This window comes from Cibotium barometz, chromosome 15, assembly GCF_041138505.1.
Source record: "Cibotium barometz isolate CiBa-2024 chromosome 15, ASM4113850v1, whole genome shotgun sequence".
NCBI classification, from domain to species: Eukaryota; Viridiplantae; Streptophyta; class Polypodiopsida; order Cyatheales; family Cibotiaceae; genus Cibotium; species Cibotium barometz.
The window spans coordinates 20,485,434-20,507,690 of record NC_141060.1 but is presented as its reverse complement, the minus strand read 5'-3'; the positions used below and the strand labels follow the sequence as shown (position 1 = coordinate 20,507,690).

Sequence of the window (22,257 nt, the reverse complement as noted above, 5' to 3'; positions counted from 1 at the left end):
AGGTGTTAACCTATGACGGACATTGAGACGTACTATGTTTTACGTCATTAATTTAAATATTCTGAGTCATGGGCCGGGCTTGTCGGCACCATATATTAAGGATGAAGGGATTGGGTGATCGCCGATGAGAGGCGCACCTTGAATATCAGTAGGATAAGGATTAGGATCGGCCGGCCATGTATGGGCGCCCAAGTATGAACGGCCAAGTCACCTATAAGAGTCAAATGTAACCCTAAAATCCTCATTCTCATGTGTTGTGAATACAAGAGTGCTCTTGCCTTATCTTCTTGGTTTCCTTCTCCTGCGTGTGTGTGTGTGTGAGAGAGAGAGAGAGAGAGAGAGTGAGAGAGCGATCGAGCACTGTGTAGCGGCACGGCAGCGGAGAGGCGGTAGAGCGGCGACGGCGGCTCCTTCTTCACTGCGACGCGGGAATCCTTCAAGACGGCGGTTGAGCGGTGAGTGACACACCTTTTGCATTCTGTTTGAGCTTCCTTCCCTGGTTGTATGCTTGCAGCCATTCGTGGCTCGCATACGGTGTTCGGTAAGTCCCCAGCTACGACCTGTGCGACAGAAGCGCACATTTTTGGCACCGCTGCCGAGGAGTTGCCCTGCACCAAGCTCCAGTTTGCAGCTCGGGCTGCTGCGTGAAGTTTAATTTACACTGTAGGAAAGCGACTGTGTGTTTGTTGTTGAGGTGTTTCCGTGTTTTGCAATCTGTTTTTGCAATTTGTCTTCTGCATTTCTGTTTCTTTTGTTATTTTTTCGCTCCGCGTGTGGGCGTGCATTCTGTTATCTAGTTTTCTGCGTGTGAGGGAGGATTTCTGAATCCCCCAGACCTGTGCTGTGTGCGAACTGCGCCGCGGCCAAGGCTGAACCCTAGAAAGAAACCCTAGAAAACTTATCTCCAAAAAAAATTAATTTCGAAAATAAAAAGAAAATAAAAAATTAAATTTTTTTTAAAAGAAAAAACCAAACGTGTGGAGAGGAAAGATTTTTTAATTGGAGAAAAAAAATTTGAAAAGAAAAACCCCCAATTGACCGCCACCCCGGCCCCGGTCTCGGTCTTTTGATATATATATATAGGAGAGTGAGCCTCCATAGCTTTCTTTCAAGTGAGAGCTTATGGGAAGTTGTGCCCTATATGTAGCCCACTCCCCAAGGAGTAAAGTGAGCATGTGGGATAAAGCCCTCACCCTTTCCTCCACAAGCAAATAGGCTTTCGCCCCTTCCCCCACAAGGAAACAGACTGTTTTGAGGACTACAGGAGCTCTGGATAGGCGAATACGGTGCTGTAAAGCACGTTAGGACCCTTTAAATGATACGCTCGTTTCGAGCTATCACACGCCCTAGTCCAGGTTCGACCATAAGTAAGGGGGTCAAAAACGGGTTAAAACAATCTAAAAACAAGTAAAAACGGGGTGCGAAACACCTAAGAAACCACTTGTATGGGCTTCAAAGGTAGTCACCAACGCCCGTAGGGTACCCACGTCACATGCATCTACACTCTGGTCGGATACTAGAGCCTGAGCCACTAGAAAGCGTTTCAGTTTACGCAGGCTCACACCATCCCTCCACGTTGGCATCTTGGCCTTCGGCTGGAACCCAAGGGAGTGCAACCCAAGATCCACGAATAGTGGATAGTGACTCGTTCTCTGACTCAGAAGCCATGGAAGGGCACCTTACCAACAAGAACCCTGAGGAGACATGCCAAAACATGCCCAGTTGGGCCCCACAACCCGGATCTAGCATGTTTAGTCGTCTAATAGAGACCTTTAGTAGAGCTACACGCTCTGAGCATGCGACAAGCGAAGTAAATGAAGAAGGAGGGGTAGTAGATTCACCATTCACATCTTATGTAGACCCTACCCTCCCAAAGAGTGTCCATGTGGATATTCTACCCACTTCGTTTAATGAGGGCCCTACTGAGCTACCAACTTCCGATGCTCTTCCTAAAGTAGAGGTTCCTAGAAGCCAATCCATAAGAAGTGACATTGCGTCCACTTCAAGAGAACCGTTTGGCACACCAAGTCTGGATGGGATATTTCTCAATGAAAATTGGAAATATGATCTACACACAGAGACTCTAACTGACCTATACACGGGTTACACATACCATGTAGGTTGGTTAGAAGTCCTACGATCTACATCTAGCGCCACTAATCTAGAGGAGCAACAACAAATGATATGTGAGGTTATTCATAGAATTATCCAATTTGAGAGGCAAAATAGGGGAGTGAACTTAGTTTCCACTGGCCCTATGAGATTTTTGGATACGGGCAAGGCCAAACAACCAACCCTATCACAATTGGAGACTCCCATAGACCCTTCGTATGTTGTTTCGCCTGGAGTCTCAATGCAGGTTGAGCCCACGAGCAGTAGCTTTAGCTTTCCAACCTTGACTCAACTTTCCATTAAGGAATCCACAATGCCTACCCCAATGATGAGCATGACAGAAAGCGCACCTGTTACCACTGTAGTTAGTACGACACCACTACCTAGTGGAACAGTACCTACAACAGTGCGTGCCACAGTGCCTATCGACCCTATGTACCTATCGCTACTCATGCTCATGTAGCTCCTACGCCTCTTAGTATGCCAATGGCGTATGCTCCACGACCGCCTTATCACCACCCTTATCCAAGAGGAGCTAGGCCTAGTCACATATCATATCCTACGTCATTTGCCAACATACTCAGACCAACGCCAACTCCTATTAGCCAGGCTATCCCAGAAGTGCCTCCACCAGCTATGCCTGCTCACCTAGGTGATCTCGCAGCGTTTGCTCAGACGATCAGACGATCCATTGCAGAAAACATGCGGGGCATGCCTGAGAGAGAACCTAGAAGCAAGGCAATACAAGTGGCTAAGCTCACTCAAAACTTCAGTGGTAACGAGGATGTTAGGAAGCACATTGAAGTCTTTGAACACGTGTGTGATTCCTTGGAAGAGCACAATGAGCTGCATAAGTGTAAAGCCTTAGGCTTAACCTTGAGTGGGAAGGCCGGAGATTGGTATCGAACCTTAAGGATTGAAGAGCGCACTCACTACCCCACTCTCAAGAGATTGTTCTTGAAAGAATACATACGTGAGGGTGTGCTTTGGGGAGTAGCATCTCAACTCCAAAAAGCTGAACGCGAGGAAGGGGAGTCAGTGAGAGACTTTATAAGTCGATTGAAGCATCTAAATTCTCGCTGCACTCCCGATGAGCGCTTCAATAATAACCAACTGCTCGATAGATTCATCCGAGGATTGCGCCACGAGGACATTTACAATGGCCGTCATTAGAGGTCTTACAACGTGGGAAGCAGTCACTGCCAATGCAATCCAGTTAGAAGACAACTTGATGATTGCAGGTAAAAAGGTGTCTTCGGAGACAAAATCCGTTAGTTCACAAGTATCTGGGCACGAGCCAATGACGGTGAAACCTATTGCCAAGGAGCCCAAGATATCTGAAATGTCTGTGGGCCGACCTTACTAAGGCTCTCCAAGAATACTTTAGGGGTAATCGAGCTCCTCAGAATAGCCATATGTACCGAAGGAGAGAGCAACAATGGTGTTCGGTGTGCTTAGGACCACATAGCACGAGTGAATGTCCCACATTCAGAGTCAAATTCAATGGGAATTGCAATGCATGTGGTAAGTACGGCCATCAATGTAAGGATTGCCTAGTACTTAAGCGAATGTTGGCAAATCAGGCAACACTAGCCTGGTCAAACACACCTCAAGTACCAGCGCTAATGCCTGCACAACCTGTCGAGCAACCGTCATAGCACATAGTTCCAAGGAATCCGAATGTAGTCCAGTCTGTGCCGTTACCACCGCTAGTGCTAAGACCACAACCTCCACATCCAAGGATTACCCCAATAAACCAGATGGGTTGTGAGTCACATAGTGCGTGTGGGGATTATGAAGAGGAGATAGACCCCACTGCTCCATATGGGATTGATACGTTTGAAATGATTCCCCAGTACTACATGGAGGATCATTTCGGGCAAGTCAAGCCTGTATATCAAGCGGCTGCTCTCGCCACAAGAGGGCAAAACCTTAATACCTTGGCGAGGAGACCACCTCTTCAATGCTACGATTGTGGTGGACCACATCGTGTAGCGGAGTGCCCTAATAGGCTACAGAAGATCGCTACTCAGATGCAACCAAATCAAGGGAGCACATCGGGAATGCCAGTACTTACATGTAATCGTTGTGGCATAGATCATTTGATTGCTCAATGTCCACATAATCCTAATGCACCCAAGATTACGCCATTGAATTTGGTTAAGGTCACCAATGAGGCACGAGGAACCACACCCGTTGTACCCGCGAATGTAGTTACACGATCAATGCTTCAAAATCAAAACTACATTCTCGAAGAGAGGGATACTGCATCAATTGCTTGAGCAAAGAAAAAGAAAACACGGCGGAAGAGATCGCTTAATGCCATGAGCTCCAAGCCTAGTACAAAGACTAACATAGGGACAGGAGACGACCCCGTGTATATGAATGATCCTGAAGATGATTTTGATTCAATAGAAACCATGGGGACCAAAGCCACTACCTTAAGGGAGGAACCCACTCGGGAGCTCAATGAAGGAGAATCAAACGAGTACATAAATAAGGGGAAATAGAAGGAAACTTTCTCAGCCCCACGACCAAGTCAGTTAATGCCCTCTCGACCACCCAAACTGACTGAGACTCCCCAAGACAAGCCACGTGGGCCAAAAACCCTCAAGAAAAAGATTGGAACTTACCCAAACCCAGTTGAGGAGATTGAACAAGTGCAACACTTAAGGGGTTTGGTGGAAGAAACACAAAGAGAACTGGAGCCAAACCCGAGAAAAATCAAGATTCCAGACACAGTGTTTCCTACGCAAGTTCAGCCTCACAGGAACCATAAACCGTTAGCTATACCTAGTATCATTCGGGAAGAAAGTGAGGATAGGACATCACGAAGTGGGCTTGAAAGAATGTTTAGTGAGGGAATGCCTGACCCCATCGAAGAGGAAGTGATTCCATCTTCACCAGTCCCTAGTCAAGGGGCGATGTCTCGAAAAGTACCGTTGAATGTGTCTAAGCTAATGGATTTCATGTCCTCTGAAATCAGAACCACGATCATATCCAAATTATACGGAGATCCTGAGCTATTCTTAGCTCTTCGGGCATTTCTCAATGGAGAACTAAAGGCAGGGCTACCACAATTTGCAAATATGGATAGACCCAACACGCTTCAAGATGAGGAGGAACATTGGGATCTACAACCCAAATTAGATGAAGACTCGGTCGTGGAAATACCTGTTAACAAGTTGGGACAGTACTTTGAAGGGGACGAATCTAATGCCACCCTCCCCACTACCAAGGGATGATTAACTCTAAAGGGAATCCTTGATGGTGGTGCTGGCGTGAGCATTGTGACTAAAAACTGTTTGGAATCTATGGGAAGACCTCACCTTGAAGTCACAAACATAGTGGTTAAGATGGCAAATGGAACCATAGCTAAACCTATTGGAATGTTAAGGGACCTTAAGATCAAGGTCCTGGGATACAAGGTAAAACATACCTTCATTTTAATGGATTTCTCCAAGCATCCTATGTCATATCAAATGATCTTAGGACGTCCTTTCATGAGGGAAGCACAAATGGTGCATGACTGGTCGAAAAACCATGTCTACCTACAATTTCAGGACTCTGTCATTCGAGTTGATCTTGAGAATGGTCGTGCACATCCTTTAGGAAGCAAGGTTATCGTTGTTGATAATTGATCGGATACCACTATTCACTCCGTCCCATTAAGGTATTGCTATACATGCAAAAAAGAGACTGATGATGGGAAAGATTCTCCTTATATGGATGTCCTACCGGGTATGACTGAGTCGGATAACGTGGATTGGGTACACCTGGCGGCAACCATAGACACATGGGGAAATAGAGGCACAAGTTGGGTAACACCTGAGGGGCAAGATATGCCACCGTTAGTGCCAATAAACATGATAGGTGTTATGCACTTGACTCCTGATGGCGAGAAAGTGGCAAACTCCACTGACACTGAAAGTAGCGAAGACTCTGACCAATGCAACTCTGAGTATGAATCTCAAGAAGAAACTGACTCTGAGCCTGATGGGGGGATGAATCAAATATTCACCCAAATGTGGAAGCAAGGTGCTCAAGGCCTAGGACAGTGACCTCCTGCAGTTCATCCGAAAGTGAAGATCGACCAAGTGAGTCCGAATCTGATAGAAACAAAAATCAAAAACTTGGTAAGAAGAAAACGAGACATAAGCGCCAACGCTATCGAGCTAATGTACGCACTGCAATAAACAAGGAAAGATCCACTGCAGAATGGCTTAGTTATGTAGGAGCCATTGATGCTCATCGGAAGTTAGGGATAATTGGGGACAATACCTCCAAAGTGTCATGTGGTGTATTTTTCTACCTCATGACGTCGCCCAATTAGAAATCGAAGAGAAGCCGAAACTAAGTCGTACTGCAAGAAGGCGGCAACAATTGAAAGAAAAAAGCCTGGCACAACAAGAACCAGTAGACTTACACCCATCGCCCGATCATTTCAAATCATTCACCACAGGGGAACATAAAGTGGTCTACACAAAAGCCCAACGAACGCCTACCAATGGGAGTAGCGGTGTCTACGATGGCCCTGCGGTAGTTAAGGAGATAGACTTAGCAGATCCGGGTGAGGAGTCTAAACCAGTTTTTATTGCTCAAGACCTCACCAAGGCAGAAGAAGCTGCACTTACGAAGCTTCTTAAAGAATTCAAGGACATATTTGCTTGGACATATCATGATATGAAGGGTGTTCCACCCTCGGTGGTGCAACACACGATTCCAATGATTAGCACTACTAAACCAGTCCAGCAACGTCCCTACCCAATGAATCCTAAGTACACAAAGATTGTACAAGAGGAAATTGAAAAGCTTGTAAAATGTGGATTCATATACCCTATTGAGCACTCAGAATGGGTTTCTCCGATAGTCATCGTACCAAAGAAGAATGGGAAACTCAGAGTGTGCGTTGATCTCAAAAAGGTTAATGCAGCCACCAGAAGGGATCATTACCCCTTGCCATATTCTGAACATGTGCTTGAAAGAGTGGCAGGCAAGGAGGCATATAGCTTTTTAGATGGGTACTCGGGTTACAATCAGATCACAATTGCAGTTGAGGACCAAGCTAAAACAGCATTTATCACGGAGTTTGGAGTGTTTGCCTTTCGCGTCATGGCTTTTGGCTTGACCAATGCACCTGCAACATTCCAACGAAACATGGCCTTTAAGGAATATCTAAGGGACTTCTGTGAAGCTTTCTTAGATGATCTTTGTGTTCATTCCTCTTGGGATGAGCACTTGATGTGTTTACGAAAAATATTTGAAAGGTGTAGATTATATCGCATCTCCTTGAATCCTTTTAAATGCCAATTCTGGGTAAAACACAGAGTTATCTTAGGGCATATAGTGTCCAAAAATGGGATCTCCACCGACGACGAGAGTAAAATCAAGGTCATTCTGGAATTGCCTCCACCCACCAACTATAAGGGAGTCCAACGCTTTATGGGCCACGTTGGTTATTATCGAAGATTTATTCTATTCTTCGCCGAGATAGCTCGACCTTGTATAAGCTTCTCATCGAGTTTATTTGGACCGAAGAATGTGACCATGCCTATGAGCTATTAAAGAAGGCCTTGGCGAGTGCTCCAATCTTGAGAATGCCTAACTGGGATTTACTCTTCCATGTGCATATTGATGCATCAAACTTTGCTATTGGGTGTGTGTTAACTCAACCTGGAGAACACAAGCTAGACTACCCCATTAGCTTTGCCAGTCGCCAGTTGAACGATGCTGAGATGAACTACACCACTACAGAGCGAGAAGGGTTGACAATGATATATGCAGTAAGGAAATTTCGTTATTACATCCTTGCCACCAAGTTTGTTTTCTATGTGGATCATCAAGCATTATTGTATCTGGTAAACAAACCATGCTCCACAGGAAGAATCACACGATGGCTATTGATTCTTCTTGAGTTTGATTTCACTGTTGTTGTGAGACCTGGCAAAAAACATGTTATGGCTGATCATTTGTCTCGCATACCTAATGGTGAGGCTCCTATGGGGGTTGATGATGACTTACCTGACACTTCCCTGTTCATGGTGGAGACAATGCCTGAATGGAGTGAGAAGATTGTTAACTTTTTGGTTAATGGCTTTCCACCCAAGGAGCTTCGCAAAGATCTAGCTCGAAAGCTGATCAAAGAATGCGAACCCTATTGCCTGATAGCCGGGACTCTTTACAAAAGAGGAAAGGATGACGTCCTTAGGCGTTGTGCTCGAGAGGATGAGTATCTATACATTTTGCAAGAGGCACATATGGGTGTAGCCAGTGGTCACTTCTCAGGAGACTTAACTGCGCGAAAGATCTTACAATCGGGGTATTGGTGGCCCACTATGTTCCAAGATGCATCACTCTTTGTGAAGGGTTGGGATGAATGCCAACGATACAAGAAACCCCAGCCGAAAGATCAGATGCCCCTACATCCGATCAAAGTAAACCAACCATTTGAAAAGTGGGGTTTAGACTTTGTAGGTCCAATTAGCCCAGCGGCCCGCAACACACAATCTCGCTATATTATTGTGGCCACTGACTATATGACCAAATGGGCTGAAGCAAAAGCAACACGTAAGGCAGATGCAAGGACAACAGCCAAGTTCCTCTTTGAAAATATAATCACACGCTTCGGTTGTCCTTTTGAACTTGTGAGCGACAATGGTACGCATTTTATAAATGAAGTGATTAAGAAGCTCACAACAAATTTCATGATATCCCATCATAAATCTACTCCTTACTATCCGCAACAAGCGAATGGCCAAGCCGAGAGTACCAACAAGACTTTAATCTCTGTTTTGACAAAGACAGTTGAAGCTCATCGCATGGATTGGGATCTAAAGCTTACGACAGCTTTATGGGCCTATCGTACTGCGTACAAAGTGGCTATTAATTGCACACCATTCAAAATGGTATATGGCCAAGAAGCAGTCATGCCGTGGGAATTTGTCATTCCTAGTCTTCGTGTTGCTACTCAAGAGGGTTGGGATGGTAATCCCTTAGTAGAGCGTCTGTATATTCTTGAACGGCTAAACGAAGAAAGACAATTGGTTGTGTACAATGCCCTTGTGGAGAAGGATAGAAGGAAAAAATGGTTTGATCGCCACCTAAAGGACAAGGACATCAAGGTTGGGGATAAAGTCCTGATGTATGGAGTGCGAAACGAAAAGAAGAAGCTCAAATATGCTGGTAAGGGACCGTATAGAGTATGTGAAATTACCCCGCAAGGTACCATCAGAGTGGAGACTCTCGACGGAGTTGAAACCATTGGATTCCTTAATGGGATTAAATTCAAAAGATACTATGACCCCCTAAGCCAAGAGGAGTTATATGCAATCCATCAAAAGAAGGCAGCTAAAGAACAAGCTGAGCTTAAGAAAATACAAGCGAGAGTTGAAGCCAAAGAACGTCAACAGCGTGCTAGGCGCCAACGAGAAGCCAACTTGGGAATTACGCAAGTATTTTTCGAGGAGGCAGAGGAGGATTCACTGGAATCTGACCCACCTCTAAGATACCCAATTGAGTTACAGAGTCCTTACGGGGAGGTGCTGTATAATGCATTATTGGATACAGGAGCTAGAAGGAATTTTTCTTACATCCTCCAATAATAAATTTAATGTATGAGCAACACGAGACCCATGTAATCTCAAGAGATTTCAATTGAATGGTAAGTCATGCACTTTTGTAATTTGGTGCATTATCTAATACAATAGTTGTTACATTTTCCACTAGTTAAATGACAAATGCATCGCTTCAACACATATGCCAACTTACACTCTAGCATAGAGTACTTCTTGTTTGATTGGCAAATTCAAGCTTAGAGCTCGAACATTGCCAATTATACAAAAACCTTGAAAACTAAAATAAAATCTTATTTTTATAACCTCCTTTCCCTCTAGGGCCTTTGGAGGTTTCCTTCTTATGAATAGACCTCTCCTCAAAGCTTGTGCAGACCAAGGAGAACATGGGTCTCAATTATGGAGAAATAATGATTGTAAACTTCTCTTATATATAGTATAGAGTTTCGTGAAAAAAAATGTAACATTAAAAATGAATTATCCAAAAATCATGACGTGCCAACGAATTATATGACCGAATTATATATGTGAATAATACAAATTATACGACGTGCCATTCTTCTTGAATAAAACAAATTGTCGAAATTAAATAATGCAAACCGATCATGCACCTCTATACAAGCCTTTCATGGATAGTGGACTAACTTGATCATAGAAAACCCCTAGTAGACATGTCTTACAGGTCACATGTCATACCCTCCAATAGCTTTAATAGTTTCAAGTATGCTTCATGGGCCAACTAATTACCTTTCTTAGGGCAAGTTTAAGGACATTGTTTAGCTTTGAGAAGAACACTTTTGATGACTGTATCTTTGGATTTGTTCTTCACCAATTTTGCAATTTGCATAGCTTCCATTTGTGAGTGGAAATTATTTTTCAAAGGTTGGGTTTTGAAACAAACTCTAGCATTGTGAAACCAATAATCACGAATTCATCTATTTTAGATCAAGAATAGACAAGTTCTATTTTGCATAAATTTTTAATAATACACAACCTTAGTTCCAAACCTTTGTTCTCAATCCAAGATTTTGGTAGTGCTTATTAACATACAAATAATATGTGTCGGAACAACTGCTTTCATGCAATGACCTCAACTTCATAGTCCATCCTCATGTCATGTCGGGGATATTTGGGGCGAGCGAACATGTACATAAAGTTGGTGAATAGATGAATCTTTCTTTGGAGGATGAGCTCTCTCTCTCTCTCTCTCTCTCTCTCTCTCTCTCTAGTATGCAAAGAGAGCCGGTCCTCTTCTTCAATCCTCCACACATGTGGGCTTCTTCCTTTTAAGACTACATGGTATTGCCCTTCTAAATCCCATCCTGCCTAGAACAAAACACCTTTTCACCTCCCTTACACAAGGTGACACACAAGATAAAGATACATGATATTCTGGATAAGAGGTTGGATGGGTAGTGTAGGGTGGGCGGGGGGAACGCGGGGGGGGGGATGATGTGTGCAAGAGGAGTTTGTGATGGCCAACTTTTGTTGGGTAGAGACACTAAGAGGCGTGGGCATGGACCTTAAGGTTAGGGTTTTTCCTCCCGTAGTTTTTTAATGTGTAGGTGATGGGGGAAGACGAGCAGGAAGAAAACCTCCACCTTAGATGGGTGTATGGCATGAGGGGGGTGATGAGGTGACCACATGATGAAATCAAATGTAAAAGAAGGTATCTATTCTATTATGCACAGGTTTTCACCCTGCCACATGTCACTCTATATAACATCTCCTCTACTCTCATCTAAAACCATCTCCTCTCCTCCTCCTCCTCTAGCCACATGGCGACAAGGGTGTACAAAGGGGTGGCCTCCTCTAACCTCCTCTAAAACCATCTCCTCTCCTCCTCCTCCTCTAGCCGTGTGGCAATAGGGGTGTACAAAGGGGCGGCCTCCTCTAAAACTATCTCCTCTCCTCCTCCAACAACGTGGCAAGGGTGTACAAAGGGGCAGACTTTGAAAAAAAAGAAGCAAATTGAAGAGAGGGCAGCATTGGAAATGTCCTTACACACCTTGGGGAGTGAACTAGCCAACATACCATCCACCTCTTATTGTGATGATGACTTATGTTAAAAAATAAATAAATTATCTCTTTCCCCTTCCCTCCCTCTCCTCTCACTCTCCCCCCTCCTTTTACCCCCCCCCCTCTCTCTCTCTCTCTCTCTCTCTCTCTCTCTCTCTCTCTCTCTCTCTTTGGGTTATTGTGTTCGTGTGCGATGCCACCCACTCGGTGGAGGTCGAGGGGAGATTGAACCTAGGTTTTGCCCGATAGAATGAGAGCTCTCACCAACTCGCATATATATATACAAACACACATTATAAATATTAATATAAATCAATATAAAAAATAAAAAATAATAGTATATCATTTAAATGATCATTTAATAGATTTGATATTCAATGTTAGTTTAAATATTTAATCTTAGTGATTAATATTAATATTCATAATAATTGTATTAAATATTAATACTAAATATCAATATGAATATGAAAATGAAAATGTTGATATATATTTTATATTTTTATTTATGTATATATCATGAATTGTAATAAAAGTGAATTTTAAAATTTGCATTTAATATATGATATGTGTATGTGTGTGTACACAGACACACACACACACATAGTGCAATGGAAGTACAATATAAATATATAAATATCTATATATAAATACAACATATATACAACTAAAATTTACTTCTATTTATATATATATATATATATATATATATATATATATATATATATATATATATATATACACACATATATATATATATATGTACACACACACACACACACACACACACACACACATATATATAAAACTAAAATTTACTTTTATTACAATATACTATATAGAAATATATCTAAAATATACAAATATATATATATATATATTCTATTAAGCATAGGTTTCTTCCCTGCCCACATGTCAGCAGTGTACACCACGGGTCAGTTATGCACATCTAGTAACACAGAGGAGGGGGGACGTAGGTTGAGGGAGTGGTCAACTATATTGCTTTAAAAAGGCTTAATACACACACACATGCACACGCACGCGCACACACACACACGTACTCACAAGCACATATACACACATAAATATGCACACTTACATGTGCACACACACTCGAGTGTGTGTACACAAACATGTGTATGCACGTACACGACGTACATATAGATGCACATGCATACACATGCTTGCACACATAAGTACACATGCACATGTCTGTGTACGCATGTACATAACACACAAATAGATGTACATGTACACACATGCATACACACACTTGCACACATAGACTGTGCACAGACACACACATGCACACATGTGCATGCACATATGTACATGTACACATCAAGACAGATGCACACGTACACACTCACATGTGCACACACACGCACACATACATAGGCGCACACAATACTCACGTGCACGTGTACATAGGAATTCGACACACGTGTGCATATGTGCATAGTCAACATGCTCACATGTACGGGCACACAGGAATTTGACACACGTGTGCGTACATGCACATAGGAATTTGACACACGTGTGCGCACGTGCATAGTCAACACACTCACGCGTACATGCACACCAAAATTCGACACGTGTGCGTACATACACACACAGTCACACACATGCACGTGCAAGGGGTGTGCATGTGTGTGTGTGTGTGTGTCAGAGAGAGAGAGAGAGAGAGAGAGAGAGAGAGAGAGAGTATGTGAGTGTTTTTATGCATGTGTGTGAGAGAGTGCATGTGAGACGGGGTGTGAGAAGAGTAAAGAGTGTATGTGCATGTGTGTGTGTGTGTGTGAGAGAGAGAGAGAGAGAGAGAGAGAGAGAGAGAGAGAGAGAGAGAGAGAGAGAGAGAGAGAGAGAGAGAGCATGTTCATGCTCATGTGTATGTGTGTATGTCTGTGAGAAGAGAGAGAGAGGGTGTTCTCATGTGTATGGAGAGAGAGGGTGTTTACATGTGTCTGTGAGAAGAGAGAGAGGGGGTGTTTACATGTGTGTATGTCTGTGAGAAGAGAGAGAGAGGGTGTTTACATGTGTGTATGTCTGTGAGAAGAGAGAGAGAGGGTGTTTACATGTGTCTGTGAGAAGAGAGAGAGAGGGTGTTTACATGTCTGTGAGAAGAGAGAGAGAGGGTGTTTACATGTGTCTGTGAGAAGAGAGAGAGAGGGTGTTTACATGTGTGTGCATGAGAAATTGAGTGTGTGCTTTCAGAGAGAGAGAGAGAGAGAGAGAGAGAGAGACACACACACACACACACACACATGTGCATAGGCGCACACATACACACTCGTACACACAAACACATGTGCACACATGATACACGTACACACGCACGCTTGCGCATACGTGCATGGATGCACACATACACTTACACACATGCATGCACGCAAGCCCCCACACTTGCATATGCATATGCATACAAGCAAAAACTTTATACCACAACAATGCATGGGTTATAGACTTACTATCTATTATGCAAAGTTTTTGTTTTCCCTTGCCATGTGTTACTCTCTCTAGCCATCTCCTCTAAAACCATCTCCTATGCTGCTCCTATAGCCATGTGGGCGGTAGTGTACAAGGGAGACAATCCGTATCGCAAATGTAGTAAAGCCGAGGGTATCACATTACGATCGCCTCGATTGCATCACCCGGCGCTCACGTCACCTTGTTGCCACCCAAGTTCTCGCCCTGTAAAACTGCACAAGAAAACATGGAACTCCTGAACGCGGCGTACCTCAGTGCCTTCTTGCCCTGCAACTACAACACGCAAGCTTGCACACGATGTGAAAGACCTAGGATGCCCTACACACGACCCTATCCTACACACCAAACAAAGTGACGACCCTGCCTTGGAGAGAGAGAGAGAGAGAGAGAGAGAGAGAGAGAGAGAGAGAGAGAGAGAGAGAGAGAGAGAGAGAGAGAGAGATGTACGTACATGTGAGTATCAAAGAGAGAGATACACATACGTGTAGGAACATTCAAGCATCACCATGCATGGGCCATGACTTCTATATCGATATTCTATATTATCTATTAAGCACCGAGGTGAGGGGGGCACATGGCAAGATAGGGGGAGAGTGCAGCCACATGTAAGCCAAGCTGTTAATGTTTTGTTTTTTGTGCACTGCAACGCAAGCCATGACTTCTATATCTATATTCTATAGTATCTATTATGCACCGAGGAGAGGGGGCACGTGGCAAGATAGGGGGAGAGTGCAGTCACTTGTAAGCTAAGCTGTTAACTTTTTTTTTTGTGCCACCGTCAACGCGCTGGGTTGAGAGCTCATCATAATGTATAGTTGTGTGACTAATGTGCTACCTTGATTTAGGCACTGATTGATGTGTAAAATGCTCGTAGCCATTTACCGCTTAGTAAGGCTATGGTAAAAGTAAAGCTACCACTCTTGGAACGTCGTCCCACGTTTTTAACTATTGCAAAGTTAAGACCTTTCTTATTCTGCTGCTAGGGTATAGCGTCTTCTGCATCTCCATCGCCATTGGTTTCGACGAGCTCCATCGCCAAACGCATCTCGCCGTGCTTCTGCCTTCCCATGGGCGTCCGCACCCCGGAGCATCCCACTCCCGGAAGGAGCCATCATAGTTACCTGGAGCATGAGGAAGATGGTGCTTCAAAGCACCACAGGCATCGCGGTGAAGACGCCGGCACACAGAAGCAAAAGAGCTCCGGCGACAAACACAGTCGTGAAGGTAAGTCTTCTAAACATAAGCACAAACATCACAAGCATAAACACCGCAGGAAGCATCGGAAAGACCATACTGAGGCCAGCGCTGATGAAATCGGCAGCGATAGGGGTGATTTTGGTTCCGGAGATTGCACGGATCGGGACGGCCGTACAGCGGATGCCCTAACAGCAGATGCCGAACTGCCTGATCGGCGGATTGAGCATTCTGCTGAAGATATTGACAGGAAAACCAGTTTCGTGGATGGAGAGATGGTAAGGACGAGCCGAGGCGGAAACACCAGCACAGCAGACTACACAGAAGAGGCTCAGCAGGATTTGGAGGATTTAGAAACTAGTTTGCCAGAGGTGGCCGGCAATTACTTTCTTAATCCTATGGATGACGAGAAGGAGGAGGGAGAAATTCTGGAAGAGGAAGACATTACTCACAAGATTGCAGAATCAGACATCGAGTCGGGTGAAATAAAAACAGGAGAAGACTACAGATTACAGGATGCAGGAATGGAGGAGATTTCTAGCAAGGTTTTTCTTGCAAAGGAGGATCAGTATTTGCAGTCTTCAAAGATTTTAAATAAGAAACGTAGCCCGAGATCAGGCAACCACAAGGTATTTGCTGTTTTCCTCTACACAAAAATGTTACCATATGAAGTCCTAAGCCACATTAGGTTTAGCTTGTGTGATTCATGGAATACTATTCTTGCAAGACAATGCTTTGAATCTTCTCTTGCAAACTGGATGTTTGAATAGAGGAGGGCCAGTGTCTTAACTTACGTATTTGCCTGTCTTCCCTTCTAAGAGATTGTCAATAGCACAGGTATTTTTGGGTATCAGTTGCCCCAAGGTTAGGAATATTCTTGATAAGTTTTGCATCTTTGATCAAGGATGGCTACAATCATGTACTATTACTCAGCTAATGGCTTATTCTTAAACATCACTTTGCAGATGGCTGTGTGTGATAATCTAGGGGGATTATATTTTTGACATGACATTTTTTCTTGTGAGTGGTGTGTGCAATCATTTCTGCCCTAGTTTTGACTCTGGATTCTTTTCTAGCTATTAATTTAAGTGCTTTTTCTAGAACAAAGCCATTAGAATATTATCACGTAGATGAATTTGTTGCATTTTCTATAGGCACTTTTCGCTGAGGATCATGGCACTTCTGACGCTAAGGGAGAGCATGGCAAAGCAATCTATAGTGGCGCTCCAGCTCTTCAAAGTATGCTAGGTATCGCAGAAGCATATGATTCTGAGCAGGGATCAGATGACACCAGGGTGGATGGAGGAATGACAGCAGAATTAGAGTCTCATCTGGATGAAGTCAGAGGTAGAGCCCAACGTTCCAATAAGCTAATCAGTGCAGAGTTTGATGCTACTGTAGGTATCATGTTCAAAAGTGAAAGAACGGACACAGATGATTCTGCTGCTGCAAGTGAAGGAGATGCTGTAGAAAAGGGAGTTGGTCGAGATAATCTGGAGAGAAAGCTGAAAAAGAGTAGACTGAGTCAGTCAAGGTCACCGGACAGCCATACTGGTAAAAGACAGAATAGCATATCTAGGTCTCAAGAACAAGACATGTCAATGGATGGTGAACAGAAGGCAGGGATATCTGTGTCGCCTTCAAACGTCTTTCCAGTGGAGGATTCACACAGAGTTTCACATCATCCACTGTTGCAAGGGTCTGGCTCTCCAAATGATTCTGTTGATAAGGCTCAGAGAAGAAAGCGATCCAGGTCTTTTGAAAGCACAGAGGAGGAACTCTTAGCCAGGAGACTGCAGTCACCACTTCAAGACACTAAGACTTTGCCAGAACAACGGCATACTGATTCTGGGCGTTCGAGGTCTAGAGAAAGTGGCTCTGAGGCAAGGGAGCATAGAACTACTCATGGTTATCATTACAGCAGGGATGGGAGACCAAGAGATGTGGAATCTGGTGCAACTGATCACAGTAGACGATCTAGGTCAAGGGAACATGTGGTTTATTCAAGGCGTCACGATGAGAGTCGTGAGATGGCAGATAGGACGGAGTCCAAGGAGCTTGCTCATGACCAAAGGTACAACAGAGATGCTTATAGGGGAAGTGAATGGGGAAGGCGATCAAGATCAAGGGAAGCTGTGCATGACTCAAAGCATTCGATAGATATTCTGGACAAAGGTGTGAGAAATAGGAGATCAAGATCAAGAGAAACTGGTCGTGACTATAGAGACATGTATGAGAGATCTGAGAGAGGAAGGCGGTCAAGATCAAGAGAGGCTGTTGATGACTTCAAACATTCTAAAGATAGTTATGGGAGAAGTGAGCGAGCCAGGCGATCAAGGTCAAGGGAATCTGGTCGCTATTCTAAGTACGTGAAAGATAGCTCTGAGAGGTATGAGCATGGAAGGCGTTCAATGTCGAGGGAGGCTGCCCATGATTCTAGGTATGCCAAAGATAGTCGAGAGAGAACTGAACGAGCCAGGCGATCTAGATCAAGAGACGCACTGCGTGAGTCTAGACATACAATCGAGGAAGGTGAGCAATCAAAGCAATCAAGATCAAGAGGAGCTACTTATGACTCACGAGATAATAGAGATAGTCGTGCCAGGTATGAGCGAAGGCGCTCAAGGTCAAGAGAAGGTGGTCGGCTCAGGGCCTCTGTGCAGGACTATGTAGATAGGCGGAGGAGGTCTACATCCAGAAGCGGCAGGGATAGTTTGGACAGAAGGAGAAGGTCAAGGTCCAGAGAAAGTATAAGAGACCGTGGGTATTATGTGGACAGAAGAAGGCGTTCTAGATCTAAAGAGAGCTCTCGAGATCGAAGAATGATTGACCATGATCCTCACAAAAGTGGGCGGCATGCTAGAGGTGGAGAGCACGATCGGCTCACAGAGACTCCTTGGGAGGTGAGAGAGAGAGCAGATGACAAAAGCTTCAAGGACTTGGATATGAATTTGAGGTATATTTTACCTTTTTTGAAAAAGTGTAGATGCTGATATTCTTGGATTATCAACTTACACTACGGTCCTTTGTGTGGTTTGCATCTTCAAAACATTCAGGGAGGCGGAAGATCAAGAAGATTATCAAGATAGTGCCACTTTGCAGTCAGAAGATGAACATGTAGAGAGAATAAAGGAAGAGAGTCGGATGCGGCGACAAGCCATCCTTGAGAAATACAGGAAACAGCAGCAGTCAAACAATGAGCTGAAGACTTCGGAAGGTATGTTTTGCTGATGGTTTTGTGCTTTAAAATTGTGGGTTGTTTCCTTGCAGCTTACTGTGAAGTTCTTGCAGGTGTCAAAGATCTGGATCTTAATGTCGGCCTTGATGCAAATCTGGGGGCGAGTGACTCCACTGGGGACATAAGGCCTCTTCTGGATGAGAATGCATCTGTTGTCTCTGATGATTTAAAGAAAGCTGCATTTAATCTAGATAAGGGACCATTGCAGAATGGTTTGTTGGACAGACCATCAGGGACTAGAGGCCTAGGTGAAGGCACACCCAAGGTTAGATATCTTACACTTTTTTCCTTCGTGGTTGTATCTTTGTCAAATTTGATTTCTCCTTTCCAACTTCTCTTAGTGACTGTTTGTAAATTTTGTAGAGTGAAAAGTCAAATGACATGTTTTGCGATTACATCTTTGGAGACTCACCAGCGGGAGGCCGGAAGCTGGTAAATTTGAATAACCTTTGATAGAGGCTTATTTTTCAGGCTTTTCTAGGTTCCAAGCTGACACATGTGGACAGAAGGCAAATTTGATCATGTATGGTAGCTAGAAGATTTGCATGTTTTTTAAAGCCATGTGAGCATGCGGATGGTTGAGTGCTTACTGATAAGCATTTTGGCTTGATAGGCGAAAGGTGATGGCGTAGCATTGGAGACAAGCGGATTAACTGACAACTGGGATGACTCGGAGGGCTACTATTGTAAGTTCTTACAAGTGTGTGTAACGTGTAAAGTCAAGCTGTTCACTTATAATATGAGATTGGTGATCGTGTGCATGTGTGTCTGCATTTTTTTGGTCTTTACAGTTAGTTTCTGCTTTGAGAGTACAGTTTTTTTGTGTGTTAAATGGATGCATTCTTATCATGTTGCTTACTGTTATTAAGGTTACCGTATCGGCGAGGTTTTGGATGGCCGCTATGAAGTTGCAGCTTCACACGGCAGAGGGGTCTTTTCGAGTGTAGTGCGAACCAGGGATCTGAAAGCTACTCAGAAAGAGTCTGAGGAGGTTGCAATCAAAATCATTCGAAATAATGAAGTAATGTAAGTCTCAAATTTTTAAACGAGTTATATACTATAGACAGTTTTAAATGCATTACTGTTCCAATTCTCAATATATTGCTGTATTGTGGTAGGTTCAAGTCCGGACAACAAGAGCTTGTTATTCTGAAGAAATTGGCTGGAGCAGACCCAGAAAATAGGCGGCACTGTGTCCTTTTTTTGAGCAATTTCGAGTATCGGAACCATTTGTGTTTGGTTTTTGAATCCCTTCACATGAATCTTCGAGAAATTCTGAAGAAGTTTGGGCGGAATATTGGTATTAACTTGAATGCTGTCCGAGCTTATGCAAAGCAACTATTCATTGCCTTGAAACACCTGAGAAACTGCGGCGTGTTGCATTGTGATATCAAGCCTGACAACATGCTGGTGAGCTTATGGGTCCTCGCTTTGCCTAGTTCCCAAGGAGCAGCTTTCACGTCGCTAAGCATAGTTGTGTACCTTTGCAGGTCAATGAAGCCAAGAATGTTTTGAAACTCTGTGATTTTGGCTCTGCCATGTTTGCGGGTGAAAATGAAATCACTCCATACCTTGTGAGCCGCTTTTATAGAGCTCCTGAAATAAGTAAGTGTTCTATATGGTATATTGCAGCTCAGAGCAGAAATATGGAGTTGTAGTTATAGTGTGCATGATCGTTCTGAATTTAGTCAGTTAAGTGCTTCAAATGTTGTGCAGTTCTGGGCTTGCCTTATGACCATCCGCTGGACATGTGGTCTGTTGGGTGCTGTCTGTATGAGTTTTTTACGGGCAAGGTACTCTTTCCTGGCCCAACCAATAATGATATGTTGAGATTACACATGGAGCTGAAGGGGCCGTTTCCAAAGAAGATGCTCAAGAAGGTATGGGATACTAACAGTTTTTCTATTTTGAGAGGCTTATTATTGGTAGGAACTTTGTTAACTTCTTGTGGACGGCAATGGACAGGTGAAGAGCTAAGATCTCAATGATGACAAGAGACAGCTTAGTTCATGGATTCACCTTCTAATGATGTTTGGTGAGATGTGCAGTTTTGATCTTTAGAGCATGTGGGAGTGAGTCTTCCTCTGTGTGTGTGCCGGGCATACAGGGGGTTGTACTTATTAGAAAAGCCCCTAAAAGAACTTTTTGATGGGCACTTAGTGAAACCTACTGATTACTAGGTCTCGTAGGATTTTCTCCTGGGGTATGGACATGAAATCATTAGGATCCCACTGATAGTGGTTCAAAAGTTGGTTGCTTGACCTCTGTGGCACTTAAGTTAAGAAGGTAAGGTTATTAGTGGATTGGAAGAAAACATGCATATCTCTGGGCAGCTCTGGCTTTCTGGTTGCCTTTCTTCCATGTGGGGGGTATGAACGGCTTTTGGCATCCCATTAAGTTGAGCTTAATTCTAAGTAGCATTAATGTGTTTGTACATACGTGACTGGTGCACTGCATTTTTCGTAGATTGCTTGCTGGTGTTGATATATGTATATATATATGTTTTTTTGTTTTTTCAGGCTGGCTTTGCATCCAAGCATTTTGATCAGGATTACAATTTCTGTGCAGTCGAAGAGGACCCAGTCACAAAGACGGTAATTTTATTAAGCATTTTAGCCTAGTTTTGAGCTGCTGCTCCTTCAGTTGATGATTATGCTATTTCTTGCAATGTTGAATGATATCCAAGGAGTGGGGCAATTGCTTTTCAGTAATTTCTGACCCAAATATTCCCTGCATTTTACAGAATATCAAACGTGTTCTGGTGAACGTCAAACCGAAGGACATTGGGTCTCTGGTAACAGGCCAAGGAACAGCTGATGAAGACCTTAAAATGCTAGGCAACTTCAAAGATCTTCTGGATAAAATATTCATGCTGGATCCTGAAAAGCGGCTAACAGTGTCTCAAGCTTTAAGTCATCCGTTCATCACTGGCAAGTAAAGCTGCATGACAGACATGGCTTTTCATTGGCTGCCATGCCTGTGGTTATTGAACAGTTGGATGAATGATGTTTAGATGCACATGGAAAAGTACAGGTCAGGATGTGTGCAAACGTTTTTCTTGGTTGGTGAGCATGTTGGCACACCGGTGTGTTTTGCCAAAACCATTCACCTGACAATGTGACATTTATCCTGTTCGGTGGTTGGACTGCTTTGCTATTGCTGCTTTGTGCCAAGCACAAATGGCAACAGTACGTGGTGAGGATGACCATTGAGAGAAACAGCTGCTGTTGGTCTGGAGACCAGTTGCTACTGAGGCGGATCTTTCAAGGATCTATTTCGGTTTCTATTGTAAGACAACTCGCCAGTGGCGTTTTTTTCTCCTTTGTATAGTCGTTCCTGGGAACAAACATTATTTGTTTACACTATTCAAATTGTATGCCTACCATTTGATCTCTGGCTGGTGTGAAGCGGAAGTTAATTGTCCTTATTTTGTATGAAATTGTTGACCTGCTGTAACTCTCTCAGCACATCAGTGACTTACTTGCGTTAGAAGTGGAAATGTCTGGCTATGCTTGTCAGTAGAAAGTGTACTTGTATGGAACTGTGGGAGGAAGTGGATTGCAAGTTGTCTTGTAACAATGTTCTTACGTTATTAGAATCTTGCACATTAGGAGGAGTTAAAGGGAGCATGGATTTGTA

General features: G+C 43.6%; 1 protein-coding gene across 12 annotated transcripts in view; it reads left to right on the top strand.

Annotated features, from left to right (window-relative positions):
- The first annotated feature begins 15,061 nt into the window (after nucleotides 1-15,061).
- The window catches only part of LOC147631042 (uncharacterized), a 65,764-nt gene continuing 58,568 nt past the window's right edge, over nucleotides 15,062-22,257 (top strand). For 7 of the 12 annotated variants that reach the window (XR_015267518.1, XR_015267517.1, XR_015267519.1 and 4 more), the window contains exons 1-12: nucleotides 15,064-16,009; nucleotides 16,535-18,336; nucleotides 18,437-18,597; nucleotides 18,672-18,883; nucleotides 18,982-19,050; nucleotides 19,232-19,304; nucleotides 19,488-19,644; nucleotides 19,737-20,028; nucleotides 20,109-20,223; nucleotides 20,335-20,498; nucleotides 21,138-21,212; nucleotides 21,362-21,906. Coding sequence is in view for 2 of the 12 variants with exons in the window: in XM_086809374.1 (XP_086665500.1) it covers nucleotides 15,254-16,009; nucleotides 16,535-18,336; nucleotides 18,437-18,597; nucleotides 18,672-18,883; nucleotides 18,982-19,050; nucleotides 19,232-19,304; nucleotides 19,488-19,644; nucleotides 19,737-20,028; nucleotides 20,109-20,223; nucleotides 20,335-20,498; nucleotides 21,138-21,212; nucleotides 21,362-21,556 (4,071 nt within the window). In the remaining 10 variants the exon portion in view is untranslated. Of the gene's footprint in view, nucleotides 16,010-16,534; nucleotides 18,337-18,436; nucleotides 18,598-18,671; nucleotides 18,884-18,981; nucleotides 19,051-19,231; nucleotides 19,305-19,487; nucleotides 19,645-19,736; nucleotides 20,029-20,108; nucleotides 20,224-20,334; nucleotides 20,499-20,583; nucleotides 20,654-21,137; nucleotides 21,213-21,361; nucleotides 22,013-22,257 lie in introns of those variants that run through there. The other 5 variants (XR_015267524.1, XR_015267522.1, XR_015267523.1 and 2 more) reach the window with 5 other exon arrangements.